The sequence below is a fragment of the Mus pahari genome, chromosome 1 (assembly GCF_900095145.1).
Source record: "Mus pahari chromosome 1, PAHARI_EIJ_v1.1, whole genome shotgun sequence".
In the NCBI taxonomy this organism is placed as follows: Eukaryota; Metazoa; Chordata; class Mammalia; order Rodentia; family Muridae; genus Mus; species Mus pahari.
The window spans coordinates 154870089-154892667 of NC_034590.1; the positions used below are offsets into that span (position 1 = coordinate 154870089).

The 22579-nt window shown below is 46.8% G+C and overlaps 1 protein-coding gene across 1 annotated transcript in view; it reads right to left on the minus strand.

Moving 5' to 3' along the window:
- Positions 1-22579, minus strand: part of Got1 (glutamic-oxaloacetic transaminase 1) — a 23582-nt gene continuing 1003 nt past the window's right edge. Inside the window, exons 2-9 of the mRNA XM_021197849.1 lie at positions 15161-15342; positions 7913-8036; positions 7378-7490; positions 6777-6881; positions 4639-4789; positions 4385-4550; positions 2966-3108; positions 1-787 (exon numbers count right to left, since the gene is read on the minus strand). Coding sequence (XP_021053508.1) covers positions 648-787; positions 2966-3108; positions 4385-4550; positions 4639-4789; positions 6777-6881; positions 7378-7490; positions 7913-8036; positions 15161-15342 — 1124 coding nt within the window. The 3' untranslated portion in view covers positions 1-647. The remainder of the gene's footprint in view (positions 788-2965; positions 3109-4384; positions 4551-4638; positions 4790-6776; positions 6882-7377; positions 7491-7912; positions 8037-15160; positions 15343-22579) is intronic.

Sequence of the window (22579 nt, forward strand, 5' to 3'; positions counted from 1 at the left end):
TTTCACTTGTCTTGATCAGCAGTTTTATTTTTTTAAAATGAAACAGAACAGACTAAGAAAATATCACAATGTGCCACATATCACAAGAGAAAATACCGTTTAGTGGAGCTTTCATTTCAGTTAAATACATAAATCCATTTGTGTGTCATGATATAAATATTGGCCACAGTTGCCTTAAAAAACTAATGTTCCAACCATGCGGGAAGATCAGGGCGACGAGAGACAGAGACGGGTGGCAATGACGAGTTTTAATGCCCCAGACAATACCCACAGTCACATCCAGCTCCTCAGACCAACTTGATCTTTGAGACTAGACTTTTATACAGAGTCAAGCAACACGCAGAAGCCCACGGCTCCGTGGGCAACACTCCTGTAGAATGCTAGAGAGGAAGGCAAGGTGATTACATCTCATATCCAAAGTACTTTTTATTCTTAAATAACTTTAATCTACTCTGGTTTCCATCAGGCTCTAACCCCAGAGCCCCCGGGCTCATTTCAAGAAACGTCTTCTCATGTGGGGTCAGCTAAACAGCAGCAGCTGCTTCCCCCACGGTCATCTCTAATAAAGGAGGTGTACAGCTAGGTTTGTGCAGGCAGGAAAGGTGTGACAAGAACTGCTTTGGTGGCATGAACTACGCGGTGTTTCTTCACTGGATTTTGGTGACGGCTTCATGGATGGAGGTAGCGACGTAATCTAGGTTCTTGGTGGTCAAGCCGCACATGTTGATCCGACCACTCGGCAGCAGATATATGTGCTTCTCGTTGACCAAATACTCGACCTGCTTGGCTGTAGAGAAGACAGGAGGGCAGACACTGACTTACACAGTGCACACTCAGAGATCACCATCTTCCTTCTTCCTCCTTAACTCAGACTTGTGCAATCAACAAACAGGAAACTACTCACTAGATCCTGGAAAGATTTCTCAGTAATTCATGTTCAATTTTCAGGGCGTTGACAATATGACTACAGCAGAAGAACAACTCTGAAGCCCGGATGACCTCCCAGCCAGACCTTGCACGTTAGATACCCCCTCTCAACTGAGAGCAACCATCAGACATGAGGGAAGTACCCTGATAGGGAAAACCCTGATAGGTGCTCGACACCAGCTTTGGGTCTCCCCCAGTCTGGCTGCTCGGTCCTGAGCAGCTAACAACCTCCAGTGAGCCTTCCATCTCAGAGAACATTTGACAGGAGCCCATCACAATGTACAGATAACTGACATGTGAGTGAACCAACAAGCTCTGTGACCCTGTGACCCAGACCCTGTGACCTAGGACCACCACATTCTAGCCTCTGGACCACTCATCCCTCAACCTTCCCAGGATGCAACAGGGATTCCGTGGTTGCAGGAAAAACCCCACACATGAAAGCAGAAGGGGACAGAGGCCTGCACTTCCTCATCACTACAGTGATTTTTGTTTCTCTGCAAAACTATGGTAGAATTCTAGCATATTTTTGCTTAATTGGCACATTAAAAATGAAGTAGAACAATAAAATCACACAAACTAGTGGGGCAAGTGTGACATGCTAGGCAGTGTGCTAAGCGCTTCAGTATTCTTGGTGATAACCTGTCATGCCCATTTCACAGATTGGGCATAGGAAAAGTTCAATGCTCTCCTCTGCCTCCCGAGTGCTGAATGAAAGGCTGTGTACCACCACACCTGGCTCTATATGTTTTCTTAATAAAATGAGGGAAAGAGAAAAAATAGAACAAACTCTATCATTAAAAAATAAAAAATTAAAAAAAAAAAAATCAATGAATTAAGCTGGGTGGTGGTGGTGCATACCTTTAATTCCAGCACTTGGGAGGCACAGGTAGGCAGATCTCTGAGTCTGAGGCCAGCTTGGTCTACAGAGTGAGTTCCAGGACAGCCAGGGCCACACAGAGAAACCCTGGCTTGAAACTCCCTCCCAACACCCCCAGAAAACACAAACAAACAAAAACAAAACGATGACAAACTTCAAATGAGAATCGTCAAGTTCAGTCTACTCGTACCACTTGTCAAGTTATGATAAAACCAATTTCCTCCTCTGAATAGTGGGGGATAGTGCTTTCATGGGGGATCCCCCTTCTTGTGAGCTCTTAGAAGCTCTCACACCAGGCTCAGTCCCCGGGTTTTTACAGCTACATAAAGATGACTTCTCAACGAACTCTCCCACAATCGTGAGGGCGCCTACAGCTAACCGAGCCATTCGCCACTCTCTAAGGCAGCATCGTTTCAATACAAATCTGCAACACAATCTTGATCACATTTTTCTATATATCTCCTTTGGTTTGTTCCTTAGCCCGTTTCAAGCCAGAACTGACAGCCTTGACATTGCCTGGGGCCTCTAGTATTTCCCTGACAACAGATCCCTCCCGGGAGCCACCAGGGTGACAGTGTGTGGCCACTCTGCACCAGTCTAACAACAGGTATCCAGCAGGCACCTTATTAAGGAATAAGGAATTCCTTATTAAGAAATGGCTCCTCTATCATAACAAAAGTCTGCTGACAACTGGCGGAAATCAGGCCCACTGGATTTCCCATCAGCTTTTAATCCCAAATACCTACCCAAACCTACCCAATTTTAAAATTTAGGACAAGAAGTAACTTTGTAACATCTTTTCAAGAGTACTACCTGGACACTGCAAAAGCCCTATTGAGTTTGGTCCCTAAGGAATCATATGTACCATTTATACTAATTAAGGTATTTGACAATTTATGAGAAACTGGTTACAAACTAAAGATCCAAGTTACAAATCCTGTTATTTCCCAGCTAGCTCTGAGCCACTTTCCCACCTGCAAAAATGAAAGTAACAAAATCCTGGGTCAAAAGGTCAGACCACAACAATGCTCTTAGAGACTGGAGGAGCTTGCTAGATCAGACTGAGAAAACCTAACTTGCTCTGGTCCAAAGTTCGGCATAAGAACTGTCACATCTGTGTGCATACACCTGCTCAGGGGATGGGGGTGGGACACTTACGGTTCAACCCTGTGAAGCTGAACATTCCAATCTGCTCAGTGATGTGAGACCAAGTCCCCGGGGTCTTGAGAGCTTCTAATCGTGCCCTGAGGTCGGATCTCATGGTCAGAATCCGGTCAGCCATTGTCTTCACGTTACCTTTCCTGGGACATGGGCAGTGGTTAGCAATACCCAGGAACGAAGAGAGGACTCACAGAAATACATAGGTTTAAAAGCTGTAATTTAAGCCAGGCAGTGGTGGTGCACGCCATTAGCCCCAGCACTCAGGAGGCAAAGACAGGAAGATCTCTGTGAGTTTGAGGCCAGACTGGTCTAAAGCTCCAGGCCAGCCTGAGCCACACAGCAAGACCCTGTGCCCAGAACAAACACACAAAAACACCCTGCAATTCAGACTGAAAGCTTATCATGAGCTCACACCTATCTATTATGGTGCCTGGGTTCCTGGTCAGGTGAATGAACAGCCGGAGACACAGAGGGGAATCAGCAAGGACTGTGCTTACAGATAGAGTCCAGCTAGTATACACTAACACCAACAGTATCACGTACTCCACAGGGCCTAACTGATCTATTTGTCATACACTTAGCCATGACGTGAAAGCCTTCGTCTTCTTAAATAAGATAAAACACAGGTGTTCACCCTTATCTACCTTTCCAACTCCTGTGGTTTCAGCTATCTTTGGTTAACCACAGTCAGAAAACATTAAGTGGAAAATTCCAGAAGTAAAGATTTCCTAAGATTGAAGTGGCTGTTGTCAGTGTGCATGCCATAATGGCTCCAGTCCTTTAGTGGCTACTATCAGGGGCCTTTCCTACTATATGTCACATATAAACTAAATTTCATCGTCCTGTGTATGCACAGGACAGGAAGAGCCCAAAATGGTCACGCTGCCTTGAAGTCAGACAGTCTATTCTCTGGGAATCCCTGTCCTCCAGCTTTACAGAAGGAAGGCTGGGCTGTGGTGGAAGTGGCATCCGCTGCAGGGCTTCTCCCGACCTCCGATGCTGTCCTACCCAGCACAGGTGATGTGGGCATCAGCCCAGCCTTGAGGGATACCTGAAGTTCAGAGAGGCTAAAATAACGGCATCCTGGGGATGGGGAGATGGCTCAGCGATTAAGAGCACTGGCTGCTTCTACCAGAGGTCCTGATTCCAGTTCCCAGCACCCACGTGGTGGCTCACGACCATCTATAAAGGAATCTGATTAGGCATTCAGTTATACATGCAGCAGAGAACTCATGGGGGCGGGGGAGAAGAAAGGAGGGAGGGAGGGAGGGAGAGAGAGAGAGAGAGAGAGAGATTTAAAAAATTGCATCCTATGTCTCTGGAGATAAAAGAACAAAACCTAAGCAAATGAAGCAGAGCAAGTCAGCTAAGCATTCCTGATTCCTGCCCTCGCCCATCAGGATCCAAGGTCCTTACCACTCCTTAAAGAGCTCAGGGTCAGAGAGGGTGGCGGCCACGATCCGAGCTCCCTGGGCTGGGGGATTGGACCAGGTGATTCGTACAATCTTCTCCATCTGGGAAAGGACCCGCAGGACGCTGTCAGACTCTTTTCCGACCACGGTCAGATTCCCCACTCTCTCATCTAAGGAGAAGACGAGATAGCCAGGCTCAGGCGCTGAGGTGGTGTTGAGGGGCAGGGAGGCAGGGCTGCGACTCTGGGAAGCACTCACTGTAGAGCCCGAAGTTCTTGGAGAAGGACTGGGCACAGAAGAGCTCGAAGCCTTCAGACACAAAATAGCGAATAGCCCACGCATCTTTCTCTAGGTCTCCAGATGCAAAGCCCTGATAGGCTGAGTCAAAGAAGGGGAACAGAAAACGGCGCTGCGAGGAAGGAAAGCGGAGCGAGTCAGGGCAGGGCGTCCTCCGGCAGCGGCCTCCGACCTGGGCCCTTCCTCCCCAGTTGGTGCCTGGGAGGAATTTTGACCCAGAGCCTTCCTTGTGTTTCCTGTCTGCACGCATTCATTCATCCGCCCGCCACTCTGCGCCTAGTTCTGTTTCATGAATACCAAGCGGCAAACACGGGGCTCGGTAACCCTTCCTTAAGTGTGCACTATACTTACTCCAGGGTCGAGATGCCACTTTAGTAACAGGGCTCCTTTCTGAAGCTTCGAGGTGCTGTTGTGTCATGGATCCTGGTTTGATTAGCTAATTAAATGAGGTCTGGCAACCCCAGGCACCTCCGGTCAGTGCTGCCTTCTCAGGAGGAAGCAGGCTCTCCATTCTAATCGCTCTCACACTGAGAGGACAAACCTCTTTCCTCTCCTGAACTGTCCAAACCCCAAACCCAAGTGTGCCTTCACTCATGCCCTGTAGCTCTCCCCTATGTCCAGTCAGAGCCTTTCAGCTCCCACACCGGCAATGCCTAACTTCCCTCCCAGCTGACTCAGCGAGCTTCCCTCACATCCATTCCATGCTGTGTTACCAGGGTAGACACTTCCACTCCCCACCCCTAGAACTCCAGGGAGTAATGAGAATATCCTTCAGTTTCTTAAATGCACAGACTGTCTGCCTGGGGTGGGGCAGTGGCCACACCCCTCAAGCCCCTGCCCTCACCACCTTTCTACCAGCTCCCTCCAGACAAGGCCTTCTTATCTTCTTTGAAGGACTTCGCCCAGGAAGGTTTAGCCCATCACCAGCAATATAATCTGTGCTGTATAGCCCACAGAACTCACCCAAGCCTTATCTCACAATATTGGAATTCTTGAATACTAAACCCTTAGATCTTCCCAAAAAGGCTATATGCTCCTCAAAGCAGGGGCCTGTTCTGCTATGTTCACTAGCAGACCCCGATGGTACCCAACACCTAACAGTTGCTTAATAAGTATCCAATAAGCATGGTGATGGAGAATATACACTCTGAACTAGAAATTCTCATCTAGAAAGCAATCCTAAGGAGAGAAAGCTTTGCCAGGTGGCAGTGGCACACACCTTTAATTATAGCACTCAGGAGGCAGAGGCAGGCGGATCTCTGTGAGTTCGAGGCCAGCCTGGTCTACGGAGTGAGTTCCAGGACAGCCAGAGCTATACAGAAAAACCTTGTCTTAAAAAAAAACAAAAACAAAAAAAAACCCACAACTGATTTTAAACAAGAGAGAGAGAGAGAGAGAGAGAGAGAGAGAGAGAGAGTATGCGTGTGTTTTACTATGTAAGTAAATCAGGTCAAGAAATCTGAAATTGAACATTCCTCAACCTGCTATACAGAGAAACCCTGTCTCGAAAGTAACCGAAAAATTCCTCAACCTATTTACCCAATTCCCCAAAATGGCATATCGCCACAAAAATGATGATATAAACCATTAAATACTGTATAATCATATATTGTTAAATATGTAAAGAAATAAAAGGGGGAAGTGCTACAACATAATATTAAGAAACTGATTTCTCCTTGTAAAACAGATATACATCTTCTTTTTTTTTTTTTTTTTTTTTTTTTGGTTTTTAAGACAGGGTTTCTCTGTGTAGCCCTTGGCTGTCCTGGAACTCACTCTGTAGACCAGGCTGGCCTCGAACTCAGAAATCCGCCTGCCTCTGCCTCCCAAGATTAAAGGCGTGCACCACCACGCCCGGCAACAGATACACATCTAAAAAACCCACACATTTTCTGATACTCCATCCACCAAAAGACTTAAACTAGAGTCTGTAGGAGTAATAAGGTTTACAGTTAAGATCTATTTTCTTCTTTGAACTTCTCTCCACTTTCCGGGTCCTTCAGTAAGCTGGCCATGCTTTTAAATAATTAAGAAATAACAGCTAAATAAAATGAATCCATGCATTCTCCTTAATAGAGATGCTCTGTAAGAGCCGTTACCTGCATGACAGCAGCGATCTGCTTCCACTGCTCTGGAGTGGGGTCGGTCCCTGTTGGGTTGTGTGCACAGGCATGGAGGACAAAGATGGAGAACTCAGGAGCATTCTGAGGAGAAGAAGGTTACATCAGCTCTGACAGAGCAGGGATACCGGGAGATGCTCAGGGGAACACAGGTCACAGTACAAGGGCAAGCATTAACCATAGGGCAAGCTTCAGCCACAGGGCAAGCATTAGCCATAGGGTAAGCATTAGCCACAGGGCAAGCATTAGCCATAGGCAAGCATTAGCCACAGGGCAAGCATTAGCCACAGGGCAAGCATTAGCCATAGGGTAAGCATTAGCCACAGGGCAAACATTAGCCATAGGCAAGCATTAGCCATAGGGCAAGCATTAGCCACAGGGCAAGCATTAGCCACAGGGCAAGCATTAGCCACAGGGCAAGCATTAGCCATATTCTCAGTGTCTTGAACACCTCTCTCATGTGCTACCTCACTGCTCTCGATGATTTGGAAAAAGTCTCAGGTTCTCATTTATCAACTGATCCGAAGTTTTTCCTGCTACTCCTAAACAGAATTCTCTACTGCTCTTCTGTATCACTCACCTCCAGATCATTCAGGAAACCCTGGAGGTCCAGTCCTCTCTTCTCTGCATCCCAGTAGCGATAGGGCCGAATGTCTTTAAAACCGGCGGCAGCAAACACAGCATTATGGTTCTCTGCAAGGCAAAGGGACAGATGTTAAATGCTTTTTAAACACAAGGTGGCAGAACCAGAAGGAACGCAGGTGAGCCCTCAGGCTCAGTGTCCACTGAGCGTCGTGGAGGCTTGCTATTGAGTTATACCAGGAACAAGTCCAACCAGTTATAAGAACTCCAGACTTGGCACCTACGAATGGGCAGCCTGCCTCTTATATCCCCCATCATGGAACCCTAAGGATAGAATACAACGGAGTCTTGGTCAAAGGTGCTCCCAGTTGAAACTGGAGTAGTAGCTTTCTCTGGCTACAGCTAGAATACAGTGCTCAATGACTCCCCAAAACTCACCCCCCCCCCGGGGATAGATTACATCTTCCATGCAGTCACCAAGTGTCATAAAGGCAGCCCTCCCAGATGCTCGGCTCTACGACTAGCAGACTCACCCCAGGTTGGTGATGATACGTAGATTGGTGTGTTCTTATTGTCTGTACCATTGTACCATCGCCCTAAGAAGTCAGCTCCAATTCGAAGCGCGCCTGTCCCTCCCAAAGACTGCACACCTCCAACCTGAAACAGAAGATTTCGGGTCACAGGTTGTTGACAATGATGAGATCAGCTAATATTCGAAAGAGTAAGTCAATCATGGCAACACACTTTGCCCTTTTTCTGTCTAAAGCCCCTTAAGTGTACGAGTTCCTCAAAACTTCCAACAATTACCGGAAGACCCTAGTTTGTGGGTAAATTGAGAGACAGAAAGGAAAGAAGAGATGAAGTCACCAGTGAGCGGGACAGTTAGGTCTCCTCTGACTCCAGGAGGAACCTCCATCTTGAACACAGATAGAAGGACCTGGGACACAATAATGTGTGCCTTGGAAGGGAACCCCAGCTGTTGAGCACCCATCCCAAGATCTCTCCTGTCAGTAGGGCCCTGGACATTCACTCAAGCTGACCCTTGATTCCCACCTACTTATGGAATGCTGTTACACTAATCCCTGGAGACGTGTTCTCTCAGGCAGACTTTCCCCTCCTCTGATCAGCTTTCTCTCAGCCTAAAGAGTCCTAGTAAAGGTGATGATGCAAGCCCTCTGTTTCACCATTTAGAAAAACACTTTCAGCTAGAGTGTCATTGGGCCCTCACATACTCTACAAAGTAAACGGATTGAGAGAAATCAATGGTTCGCAAAAGGAGAGTCAGCATGGATGGGCACGAGTGAGGTCTCCCAGCTCTGGATCTGCTCCCTCCGTCTTCTGTAAGTCACTCCGTCCTGCTGTCATTGATCGGACCCTTCGAATTCTAATGAGGCTCCAGCATAACTCTCTCAGTGGAGATAAAAGACATGAATAAATAAATTAATTAAGTGCTGCCTAATATGCCTACAAGACTAAGGAGAACAAAAGGATCATATAAAAAAAAGTCTGGCCGGGCGTGGTGGCGCACACCTTTAATCCCAGCACTTGGGAGGCAGAGGCAGGCGGATTTCTTAGTTCGAGGCCAGCCTGGTCTACAAAGTGAGTTCCAGGACAGCCAGGGCTACACAGAGAAACCCTGTCTCGAAAAACCAAAAAAAAAAAAAAAAAAAAAAGTCTGGGGGCTGGAGAGATGGCTCAGTGGTTAAGAGCACCGACTACTCTCCCAAAGGTCCTGAGTTCAAATCCCAGCAACTACATGGTGGCTCACAACCATCCATAATGAACCATAGGCCAAAGTGAACTCTTTCCTTCGTAAGCCGCTTCTGGTTCTGGTGTTTTATCATGGTACTGAAGAGCAATCAATGCCGCCGCCGAGGGACGCACAACCGTCTCTTAGCAGTGACAACTTCACGAAAGACTCAGGAATAGTCACAGTAGAAAGGGACTTTGTTCTGTAAGCTGGTTTTCTTTAAGGTGTGTGTGTGTGTGTGTTTATGTGTGCATGCATTCCAACAGAGGCCAGAAACAAGTTTTGAAACACATGGAGCTGGAGTCACAGGCATGTGTAAGTTGCCCAGTGTGAATGCTATAGGATCCAAACCCCAGTCCCACGATAGAGCAAGCCGTCTTTCCAACCCTACGTGATGATCCTAAAGACACACAAAAAGATACGTCCCTGTGTTATTTGTAAAATGTCATGATTAAAGAAACATATTCGGCTATCTTGAATTTGCTCTGGCAGTGTGGTTCAATCTTATACAAGATTCACAAATGCAGATGACCTTGAAGTAATGTGACGTGGGCATGGATTTAGGTATTATAGCATTTGAAATACTAAAGAGGTTAAAAGAAGAAAATTTCCCTTTAGAGGAGAAAAGCTGCCCTAAGTTGTTCTAAAACTCTAAGATAACACTAATGCTAAAAGACAGCAAAGGAAAAATCGTTCAGGGAGGAGAGGTCCTGAGGTTAGCCCCGCCCTCCCTCCTGTTCCAGAAGCACCCGGTGCCAGCACGGATACACAGGGTACACAGGACTGCAAAGGACCCTAGGAATGAAAAATTATAAATCCACTTCATTAACATCAGCTACCTTGCCACTCATAACATACGACATGTGAAATATTGAATTCTCAAACCATCATGCCCTAAAAATTAAACACTGGACGGCTTCTGTGACACGTGGGTATCAACAACTAACAGAAACCTCTTTTTGTGAATAAAGTAGCAACTGGTTATTGTAGAAACTTTTTTGGCCAAGAAAGTCCTATATTTTGTAAACAAGGAAAAATCATTAATATGTATAGCCAGATAAGTTCAGGCAATTTACAGACTCAACCACGTGGACCCAAGTCACTAAACAGGTACCCAGAACAAGGAGTCAACCAGTTAAAACTGGACCAGTCTCTGCATCTCCTTTCTATGTTGACACAGCTGCTGGCTCTAGGAGCATGTCAGATATCATAATCTGATTGTGTTACTTCATTGTGAGGTGAACAGAGCCCACAAGAAGCTGCTTGAGACCAGGGTCACATGTCACCTGCATCCCATAGCAACTCTTACCGTATCTGATACACACCACCACACAAGCTTCTGCCCAACTGGCTCAAGAAAGAACCTAGTGTAGAAAAGACCCGAGGCAGGGCAAGATCCCCGGACTCCTTGAGGCAAGGGCCAAAGTAGAGACTGAGATCTCACTACAAGGAAAGGTGTCACGTCAGGTCTACTGTGGCTCCCTGCCATGCCTGCCAAGGCGCAGGAACTGCAGAGCCTGAAACACTGCTCTATGGCCATTCTGTCTAAATCCTAAAGTCTGAGAACAGAAAAGTGAGAAGCAGCAGCGAGGGTCCCAGAAATTGAACTCCTTCAAAGCAGGTGGTAATGGTAAATTTCAAGAGGAAGGCTGTTTAAGGAAGAAGACATTACCATTAACCTTCTTGTTCATTCTTCACTTGTTCATTCTTCTACTATCCCTTCTCCTACTCTGGCCACTCCAGTTAAAACTAAAGCCAGCCCCCTTCCCTTCCCCAGGGCTAACATGCCTCCACCCCCTCTCTTCCTACAGCATTTGACAAGTTTAACACAGTCAACGGAAGGAGGGGCTGTCTCTGTGGTCACATGTATGTTTGGTCACTGCTGGGTCCCAGCATCTAGCAATGTGCCTGGCTCTTCTGACAAGTGACTCACTCAAACATCTGAGACCCTTAGAAGTTCTGTGAGCTAACTGTGGAACATGTACAAAACAAAAAGCCACGATCCCTAGCCAGGGTCACAAATTGTGAGATGATTCCTAGCCAGGGTCACAAATTATGAGATGATCCCTAGCCAGGATCACAAATTGTGAGATGATCCCTAGCCAGGGTTATAAATTGTGAGATGATCCCTAGCCAGGGTCACAAATTGTGAGAGAAAAAAGCCTTATAAAATCAGACATTGTAGGGAGCCAGAGACGTGGCTCAGCAGTTAAGAGCACTTTCTGGTTTCAGTTCCCTGCATGCACATGGTGACTCACAGTCATCTGAATCTCCAGTCCCAGAGGATCTGAGACATTCTTCTGACCTCCATGGGCACCAAGGATGCGCGTGACGCATGCATACATGCAAGCAGAATACTCTCACATGTAAAATGAAATGATATTTTTAATTTAGGCACTAGAGTAAAGCCACAGTGAGTTGTTATTCCCAGACTTCAAACAGCCACGTCATAACTCAGAGAACATAAGTAACCAGCCACGCCTGAGAAACTGAACGATTCAGCACAGAAGTGACCCTTGCTCAGGTCTTGAAGGTCTTAGAGGTGCGGACTAGAGAGTTGGTGAAGCAAGGCCGGGCATTCTACACAGAGGGAAAAGCCAGGCATGGGTTCTGAGTCCTGATAGGCCTGTGGGTCTGTGGAACAGCAACACTCTCCACTCTTAGACTGGCAGGATCCCGAAGGGATAACAGGGAGAGAGATGCCAAGCTCAGAGACTGGACCATACTCTGTGGACAGCAACGAGGGTGCACCATGTGGAGGAGGGGAGCAGGCAGCAGCACCCTTAGCTCTCTCTATAAGGAGGACCTCTCTACCTGTAGTGTGGAAAATGTTCTGAAATGAAAAGGAGAGTAGAGGCTGGAAGGCCAATGAGGCTACTATAAGAATCTACCTGAGCTGATGGCCGGCTGGATGGTGGCCCAGAGAACTTCCAGGAAAAAAAAAAAAAAAAAAAAAAAAAAAAAAACAAAAAAAAAAAAAAAAAAAAAAAAAAAGAAGAAGCTCAGAGCTCAGAAGCAGCCGGTACCCAGAGTAATGCAGATGCCGGGAAGTATCCCGAAACGGGAGCTTTACATATCTGATGCCATAAACACTGTCCTTTAAGTTTGTTCTGTAATCAAAACACAATGAAGATGAACTAGACCAAGAAGGAAGAGTATGTTCCCAGGTCGAGGCCATGAGCCCCAGGCCAGATTCTTACAGTCTTAAGAGGTCAAAACCCAAGTCCATGGACAGAGGAACACTGTCAACAAAGTAGCCATGTTGAGAATACAGTTTTCTTAGAGAAGCCGCTCCTCCAATATGGACTCTGATTTGCCATCAACAGCCTTAGCTGATCCATCTATAGCATATACAGACAGGTACCCTATGTCAGTGGAGTGCTGGGCCACAAATGGGATATCTATAACACACTAACACAGACAGACAGACACACACACACACACACACACACACACACACACACACACACAGCTCAGGGACCACTGAGGAGGGAGTGGAAGGTTTTTAAGAGCCAGAGGTTGGGGAGGGCTGGAACACAACTGTGTGCTCCTGACATGACAGGCTGCTGGCTCACACGGACAAGCATGGGCCGCGCTCTCCTACGTAAGACCGAGCACGTCATCATTCCAGCACGGAGTAGGAAGGAGAGAAACGGAGATGGGTATGACCAAAACACACTGCATGAAACTCTCAGAGGAGCGATAAAACATATAGATTTTAAAACAGACTGCCCACTTTCTGTCTGGGCAAACACAGGATTTTTCAGGGCAGTTCTTCCATACCACCCTCTACCCCCTGCACACACATCCCACACCTTCCGTTCCCCCCAAGGCAAGATAAAGCCTTGCACAGAAATCTAGTGCGAACTTTGATTAATTCCTTGTTTAATCAGTGACCTGGATTCTCAGACCTTCAGCAGAGCCCCCCTGCTTCAAGGCACCAGTAGGAAAGCAAGCTCGTGAGCGGCCTTTACTTCACCTTGCCACTGGCTTATCAGGGCATCTGGAGAAGAAAACCCTGCTGTACACAACAGGTGAGGAACACCTCCAATGACTCCACACCGACGCCCTTTCCATGGGTGAACTGTGGCCTGCGTTACCACATGGCCCAGGGGCTGAGGAGCACAACTGATTTCAATTACACAACACCTAAGCGGACTCTTGCTCTCCCCTCCCACCCAGTTCCAGTGAGCCAGGTTTACCTTGCTCAAACAACACTTTCCTTAGGTAACCCCTCCACAAACTGTAGTCTTCAGGCGAGTCTCTACACAACCGAGACTTGCTTCTGCCCACCGCTGTCACCCACACACCCCTGTCCCAAGAACAGGATCGATGTTTCCTTATCTTCTCTACTTTGTGTTTTTTCAAACCTAGATATAGTTTGGAGTCAGTGGGGGCACCTTTTAAAAATACCCCCAAGCCAAGTAGGCGGTAGTGCACGCCCCCTCATCCCAGCACTTGGGAGGCAGAAGCAGAAGGACCTCTGGTCACTGGGTTTGAGGCCAGTCTGGCCTACAGAATGAGTTCCAGAGCAGCCAGGGCTGCATACAAAAATCCTCTCTTAAAAAAAAAAAAATTGTCAGGCGTGGTGGCGCACTCCTGTAATCCCAGCACTTGGGAGGCTGTGTTCAAGGCCAGCCTGGTCTACAAAATGAGTTCCAGGACAGCCAGGGCTACACAGAGAAACCCTGTCTCAAAAAACAAAAAGAAAGAAAGAAAGAAAGAAAGAAAGAAAGAAAGAAAGAAAGAAAGAAAGAAAGAAAGAAAGAAAGAAAGAAAGAAGGAAGGAAAGAAGGAAAGAAAGAAAGAAAGAAAGAAAGAAAGAAAGAAAGAAAGAAAGAAAGAAAGAAAGAAAGAAAGTCTTTTAAAAAAATTAAAAAAGGAAAAAAAGAAAAATCTCCCATTGGGGTTGTGGGGAACAAGAGGGCAGTGCCCCTTCACGATTCTGATTGCATTGGCTTGGCAAGGGTTCACAGGTTCCAGCTTACAACTTGCAGGCCCGGCTGGGTACACATTTGCAGCCCCGAGGGTCTCCCCGTCCCCTGAATCTCTCCTTCAGCCCTTCCCACCATACACACACACACACACACACACACACACACACCCTACCTCATGGTGTCTGCCTCTAACACACACTCATTCTTGCACACATCTGAAGTTACAGCACGGGCAGTTCAATGAGAGCACCTAAGAGGAAGACTACAAGAATTACCACAGGCAAGAAAGAGCGGGGAATCCTGGTTCTTGAAGGTTGAGGGATCACTGACACCTTCTGAGAAGCCAGGTAAAATTAAAGAAGATTTTCCCCAGAAATAAACGAAAGTCTGCATGTACTTTCAGAGCAAAGTCCCTATGTAAGAAGCCCTGATGGGATTATGAGCTACAGATTCTTTTCTTGCTAAATTCAAGACACAGAGACCAAGTAGGTAAATGATTTGCCTACGGCCAAAAGCAGTGGTAGAGATGAGTCTATACAACCCCAAACTCTCCAGAGTCCACTAACTTCCCTTTGCTTGGCTTTTATAATAACGGCTTCAATGCCAATGAATGAAATCTGATAATGGACTGGACAAAATTGAGTTAAGTGAAGCTGAGCTCTGGATACAGCCATAATTATCCTCTTACACTGACTAAAAATGTATTTGGTGGCCTGGAGAGATGGCTTAGTCATTAGAGTCCTGGCTGCTCTTCCAGAGGACCCAGGTCCGATCTCCAGCACCCACATAGCAGTTCACAGCCATCTGTAACTCCAGTCCCAGGGGATCCAATGCCCTCTTCTGGCCTCCTTGGGCACCAGGTCCACACATGCAGCACAGACATTACATGCAAGCACAATGCTCACGCACATGAAATAAATAAAAATGTAAAAGAGGTCAGCTTACCTACCTGCAAAGAAATAAATAACAAAAATGCATTTTCTGAGAATTCTCAAGACATATCTTTCAATGCCTTCAAGCAAACTGAACTTTTAATCTTTTCTTTTTAGGCATTTACAGTTCCTAATGAGAAACTACCCACACTCCAAACTCACCCGATTCTCCCTGATAGCCGGGCTGTTGTCCCCAAGTACTAGCCGAGAAGCACAGCTCCGGAACTCTGCCAGGCCCAGGATGGGCAGGTACTCGTGGTTGAGGCTATTGTCGTTAGCAATCTTCTGTTCGACCTTCCTCACTACTGGCAAAACCCAGGGCTGAGATTCATCTGTGCGGTACGCTGAGTACAAAGAAAGAGATCACATGAATGTCAGGCGGCGTCCAAGCCAGCGTGTGTAACTGCAGACAGGGAAAAATCCACCACCTTCTAGCCAGAGCAGGGCAGACACAGAAACACAATGCATTCACTTGCTGCACTGAGTCCCGGGTTAGTGCTGGGCGCACAGTGTGGACAGCCTCGCTCCCCCTCCCCCATTCAGATTATACAGCTTTTAATGTGATCTCCAGAACTGGAATGCTGAAATAAAATTGGGATGCCACAAACTCAGGTCAAGCAAGAGAGGGGCGGTGTCTGTGAATGGAAGCCATCTTTGCGATCAAATCTCTATAATCAATGACCCAGAGATTCCATCCCCATTTCCCCTTAAGAGCGTTTCAGAAAAGCCTAGGTTGGGCGTGTCCAAACTGCAGCCCACAGCCTGCATGTGTCCCGGGATAGCGATCAACATGACCCAACAGGTCTGTAGACAATGACAATGTCATAATGCAATGTCAAAAAGGTTGGACGTGCCGGGCGTGGTGGCGCACGCCTTTAATCCCAGCACTCAGGAGGCAGAGGCAGGTGAATTTCTGAGTTCAAGGCCAGCCTGGTCTACAAAGTGAGTCCCAGGACAGCCGGAGCTATACAAAGAAACCCTGTCTCGGGGAAAAAAAAAAAAAAAAAAAAGGTTGGACGCGTCTGGCTTGGAGCTACTTCACAAAAATCAGTGCCCCTCCAGACACAACCATGGAGAAAGGAGGAAAACACAAAGAATGTCCGCCTTCTCCAGCTGACGTAAAAATGCAGAAGCATGTCACACAGGAAGCCTATGTCCTGTGCCGGGTGCACAGACGCTGGTTACGCAATGACCAGGGATACCACTTAAACACAACTTGTCCTCTCTAGGTATTTTGAAATCTGCCGGTGTTTACGTTTTCACTGTTCAGACACACTCGATGTCTCCCATGGCCTCGCACTGATCTAGTTTTATCTAGTTCACGACATTTAAACACGCTACTCAGTAAACTTCTAGGCATTCCTTCAACATTCTAGTGCATTTAGCATATTCTCCGGCTGCTCTGACCTCGTCTCCTTCTAATTTGCTCTAAAGTTATCCTGGATTCTGCAGGCAGCTGCTTTGGCCTTGACCCCAGCCGATCCCAACGGGATCACTTCCGTCTCTACTGAGTGAGGCAGCCATCCTATGCCGGGGCAGGTAAGACCGAGCTCTCAGAGTGATTCTGACTAAATTGTAACTCGTGTATATCTCAGGGTGTCTTCCAGAACAACACACATTAACTAAAAAGATTTTAGCTTAGCCCAAATGTAAACACTTAACATGACATTAAACACCTCAGTTCCAGCGTTCTGCTCCTGGGTACAGATGTACAACCTCTTCCTCATCTTTATTGCCAGCGTGCATACTCTTTTGTAGAATATGGATCACACCATCATAGGGTTTCCAACATGCATGTTTCTTTTTCACTTGACTATACATTATAGGTATCTTTTTTAATTAGCTTGCTAAACTAATGGGGCTTCATTTATTTAATTTTATGTACATGGGTGTGAGGGTATCAGACCCGCTGGAACTGGAGTTACAGACAGTTGTAGGCTGCCATCTGGGTGCTAGGAACCAACCCCAGGTCCTCTGGAAGGGCAGCTGTACTCTTACCCATCTCCCTAGCCCTTCTGAGTTTCTCTTCTGAAAGGTGATGTATCTTCATGCCCCAATTCCGTCCTCTGCGTCTGCCTGGTTCCCAACTCCCCTCTCTATGCCCAACTGTTGTTAGCTTCTTACACATCCGTCCAGAACTTCCCCACAACACACAGGCAAATCTGGCTTCCTGCATTTGGTAATCTACAGCGTGCTGCACACTGTTCTGTTCCTTGCTTTCTCCACTTGATGATCTCTTCATGTTTATGCACAGAAAGATTCTTTGTTCTTTTTCACAGCTGCTTAACTGATGAATAAACCAGACATTATTTTGACAGCCTCACACTGGACATCCAAGTTGTTTACTATGTAGGTGATTGAAGCAATTGTTTACTGTGTCAGCTATTAAAACAACACTTCAGCGAACCACCCCATGTCCATGTCGTCTCACGTGTCGACATACATCTGTAAGATGCAGGCTTGAAACGGACGTGCTGGCGGACGTCTGTTTGGACAGATACTTCCAAGCTGCTCTCCGGGGCTCTCCACGACAACCATCAATTCACATGAACCAGGAATGTGAAGAGCGTCCACTTCCCCACAGCCTCACCTAGTGAATTCCCCGTATGAATGTGCACTTTGTATCAAGGCAGTTCCATCTGCATTTCTCTTATTAGTAATGCAAGTGGAAACTTCATGTTGAGCCATCTACACCATCACCATGGGTGAGATAACACTCTTTCCTAAGTATGAATTACTATTAACTGTGATTTCAATTATCTGCTATTAGAAACATTCTGTTGAATACTCCTGTATCACTAAGCATGACTATATTCACAGAAAATACTTCTAAGTGTAAAACTACCAAGCCAAAATGTATACAACAAATAAAATACACAGCATTTATAAGTCCATTTTGGGGCATAGATTTTTAATAGAAATAATTGTTTTCTATTCCATCAGATAGCTATATTTTCCAGAAATGAGACATCTGTAAGTCCAAGAAATTTATCAGTGCATAACAGAAATGTGGACTGGAACGGCCCCTCATCACCTACAGTCTAGTCTCCAGGCTGGTGAATCAACCTCAGAATAGGACTCATAGCATTTACATACTCTAACTGCCTTTAACAAATATTTAAAGTTTACTTAACCAGGTGGAACCTGATTAGGTTTCTTTAAAGACATACCAAAATACCTCCTTCTGAGGAAGAGCTGTTCTTGGTGCAGACCACCCAGTCAGATCTGAGGCTTATACAGCCAACGTGCTCCTGGAAGTCTCTGGGGGATTTGATTTTAGATGGGATGTTATCACAGTGAAGATCCTTAATTCTACTCTTCCTCTGAAACCCAATTTAATGTTGGGAAATGTGGTACCTGCACCAATCCCTACAAGCAGGGCTGAATAAACTGCACGGTGTGTACAGGGACAGTTATAAAGAGATGCTCTTCTGTGGGATCCTACCACTCAAGGGCATTTCAAAAGGGACCTCCCAGAGTCACGGAATGGATCCATGTCTGAACCACCCAGAAAGGACACCACCTAGACTCACCACAAGTATAGAAAAGTCAGTCCTATTAACTTCAGATTTGTGACTGGATATTGCATACATGATATAATAACATGCTGCATGTTAGTATCTATGGTAACAGCATAATGCCATTCCTAAATTATTGTAAAACATGTAGGAGAAAGAAAAAGGCACTGTGCTGTTGTTCTTACCGTGTTATATGCTCTGACCACCACCCTGCCCCAAAGAAAACCACCCTGAATACTCAAGAGGGAGGTTAGCTCGACTGTGACAAGAGGAGACTTGCCCACTCCAGTGGCTCCCTTCCCAATTCTCCCAGGCTCCGTTCTGGGCATACCCTGGTGTGCTACCCATCGGTACGGCACAAGTGCAGACTTCACTGGGTGACTGGAGCTAGGAAGGCAATCATGATGGCCTGTCACCGTTCCTCCTCTCCTGTGGAGTGCCTGTGCCTGTCCTGTTTGGTTCCTATTGCCCGTTCCTCCTGCCACCCACTCAGCTTCAACAAGCACCCACCCACTGTGCCAGGCACTGGCTAGAAGAATCTACACCAAGATATCTCATCTCCCAGGAAACACGGCATGCTGAGCCTTTAAACCTCCATGGTGGGTCAGGGAAGGTCTTACAGAGGATGAAGTGCTAACAGTGAATAAGGAAGGGTTTAAAAGGTAGACAGGGGGAAGGGGGCGTTCCAGTCTGAGGGGCACCTGTGTAAGGTCCTCAGGAGCAGGACAGCATAGCCATTAGAGGTGCTGCATTTCCACGTCTCCTGAGCAGGCTCAGTGGAGGAACCACAAGGAGTTTCTTTCAAGAATCTTCTGTTTTAATGGGGACATGCAAAAGGGGTGACACCAACAGATGAACATTTACAGACTCCTCTGAGCGACATCACAGACTCAAACCCCAGAGGACCAAGAGCAGGAGGCTCCCGAATCCAGAAGAGAAATAATGAAGTCCCAAAACAAGGCGATAACAGCGGGATAGAGGAATGGGAAGATAAGCAGGTGGACCTCTGAGGATGTGACAAAACCAAGAACCCAAAGACCAGACTCATACAGGTGGGACAGGGAAAGGGTGGCTGGTGATCCCAATATCCATCGAGTCTGGATAATGAGTGGGTGGTGGGTGTGGCGGGTAGGGAGCTGGTGAACACTTGGCGGCACTAAAAAGGGCCCTAGGAGAGGAGCCCCAGGATGGCGAGCTCTCCTAATTATAGACACTCCCGGAAACTGAAGCCACGGTAATAACAAGGATTTACTAAATACTCTGTACATTTCTTTATTCTCATTTAATTGTTTCAACAAACCACAAAATACATAGGTATTAGGAGTCTGGAAACTGAGGCCAGAAATTATTTGCCAAAGATCATAAAGATAATAAGAGTCACGCTGATACTACTGAATTCAATGCTCCTGCTCGTTGCTCTGTCTCTCTTCCCCTCCCTCCCTCCCTCCCTCCGTCCCTCCGTCCCTCCCTCCCTCCCTCCCTCCCTCCCTCCCTCCCTCCCTCCCTCCCTCCCTCCCTCCCTCCCTCCCTCCCTCCCTCCCTCCCTCCCTCCCTCCCTCCCTCCTTCCCTCCCTATCTGTAACAGGCAATGCCTAAGGAGATTCTAAAGCCCTCAGCCTAGAGCCTTGTATCAGGAGGAGCCTTCTTATCAGCACTCTGTGGAGCTCAGTGACCTATGCTTGTCCTTTCCTCCTGAGCAAGCTTCCGGGGAAGTCACAAGGGTCACAGGCCCAGCAGTCTTGTTTGCAGAAAGGAAGAGCAGAGAATTGGATGGTCGAACTAGCACCTTCATCCCCCTGAGGGTTCCCCTTCCCTCACCGACCTGCACCCAAGAGCCCGTGCACACAAGCCTCTAAGTCCTTCTCCAACTTCTGCTCTGAGAACTCCTGATACAGCTCACCACGACAACAATCCCATCTCGAGAGGCGAGAAGCCACATCAAAAACTACTAAACTAGACCCAAAGAAAGAAGGATGAGTTCTCGTTTTAAAAGGGGGGGAGGGGAGGCTGGCTTTTTTAAAGAAAGAGAGAGAGATGGCTCTGCCTCTGCGTGCCCACCACACACATGTTAAGACCTGACTTCAGATCTGGGGCATCCACATAAAGAGCTGGGCATAGACGTGTAATCTTAGAGCTCCATCCGAGCAGCGGAGACAGGCCAATCCCTGAGATCGCTGGCCAGCTAGTCACGCCATCAGTGAGCATGAGATTCAGTGAGAAACACCCTCTCAAAAGATAAAAGTCGAAGTGACAGTGTAAGACAGTCAGTGTCAACAGCTGGCCTCCACGTGAAAGCATGCACGCTTACACACACACACACACACACACACACACACACTAAATAAAAACAAGAGACTTTGTATCATGTTGGACTTGTGTCTCGCTGTCCTTAAAGGAGCTTTGAGAAACACTAAACCCACCAGCTCCATCAGCAGTGAAGAGTGGGACCCGCCGCTCTGGTCCCTGACAAGAGAGCTATTGAAATCAGTCCAGCAAGACGACAAAAAAAAAATCTCCCGGGAAGCTATCTGCAAATAGGAACCAGCTAATGCGATTACAGCAGCGATTTGTTCTAAAACTGCCCAGCACTGCTAGCTGGAACCTGAGAGAGTTTTATTACCTTTGGCCTTGGGAGGAGCAACCTTCTCAATCAGTAATTAATTTCCTTTACAGAGAGTGCGCTGAGGTGTGTGTGTGTGTGTGTGTGTGTGAGTACAACAGGACAGGCAGAAAGGGGCCTTTTAATTCCCCTGTTTTGACTATTCCTATGTGAGCATCTATCACCCATACAGAACAGGTCAAGGTAATGATCACATAGGCCCATATGCAACGCCTTTCATTACAGATCACACTTCACACCTAATTGTTCCTGGTTTACTGACCCTTGGCTAATTGATGGGGGTCAATACAATTACCCCACACACTATATAGCACCACTCTATTAATAGAATCCTGAAGGTTCTGGGAAACCTTGGAGTGGACTTTTGAGAGATTCTAATTGTCATTCATTCCTGACACCTCACTCTTCCTCAGCTTCAAAGACATTCGATCACCTTCGTCAGAGCCACGGCACCCAGGCCTCTTCTCTCTGCAGGTCCCTGGCTACCCCCAGGACAGCTGAAAGTATCAGAGAAGAATCCAGAGCCCTTGAGGCCTGAGACCTGCCCAGAACCCCAGCTCTCCCATCGAAGGATCAAGCCATACTTTCTCCCTGGGCTTCAGCCTCCTTCCTGGCAAACAGGAGAGCAAGAAGGCAACCCCCCAGAGTTGCTGTAGGCAGAGCACACTTACAGGCATACCTCACTGGTTCATGTCCTTAGGTTCCTGGAAACAATGACAAAGGCACGTCACTACTGAGATCTGAACCAGAGGCTGAATTAGATCATCCCGACTGGAGATTTTCCTGTACACGAATATTTTATTTCTGAACCGATGTCATCAATTTCATCCTTCGGCTCTTAGGCTAAACATTTTTATTCAACTTCTTTCAAGAGACCCACTCAAAGAAACAACAGAAATAGCTCACACTTACATAACTCCTACTTATACACCAGACCCCACGCAAGGCACTGATTGCATCAAGTCACCACAAAGGCCCTGCGAGATGGGTCAAGCAACCGACCTTGCTAGCTCTTCTATCTTTATTAGGCTGTAAATAAGCACTTGGAGGTTCTGGGCTGCATTTAAATAAAGACTTTATATGGGGACCACTGTGATTTTTAGTCAAGACAATCTTTCAGTATTTCTCCTGTTCTGAGGGCTGCTAAAACCATCAAAATTCTCTCCACTGGCAAAACAACGGATACTGACCTTTTTATGTTTTTTATTTTGAAAACTTTCAAACATACATAGAAACTGAGGAAATGGTATCTATCATTTATGTTCAGACACCATCAATAAAACTGCATTTTAGGATTTTCTCTTAGCCACTCCTATTCCTTGATGGAGAGAGAGAGAGAGAGAGAGAGAGAGAGAGAGAGAGAGAGAGAGAGAACACAAGGGCTATGTTTGCACATCCTCTCTAAGAATCTAGATTCTGAATCCCCTTCACGTCACCCTCTGC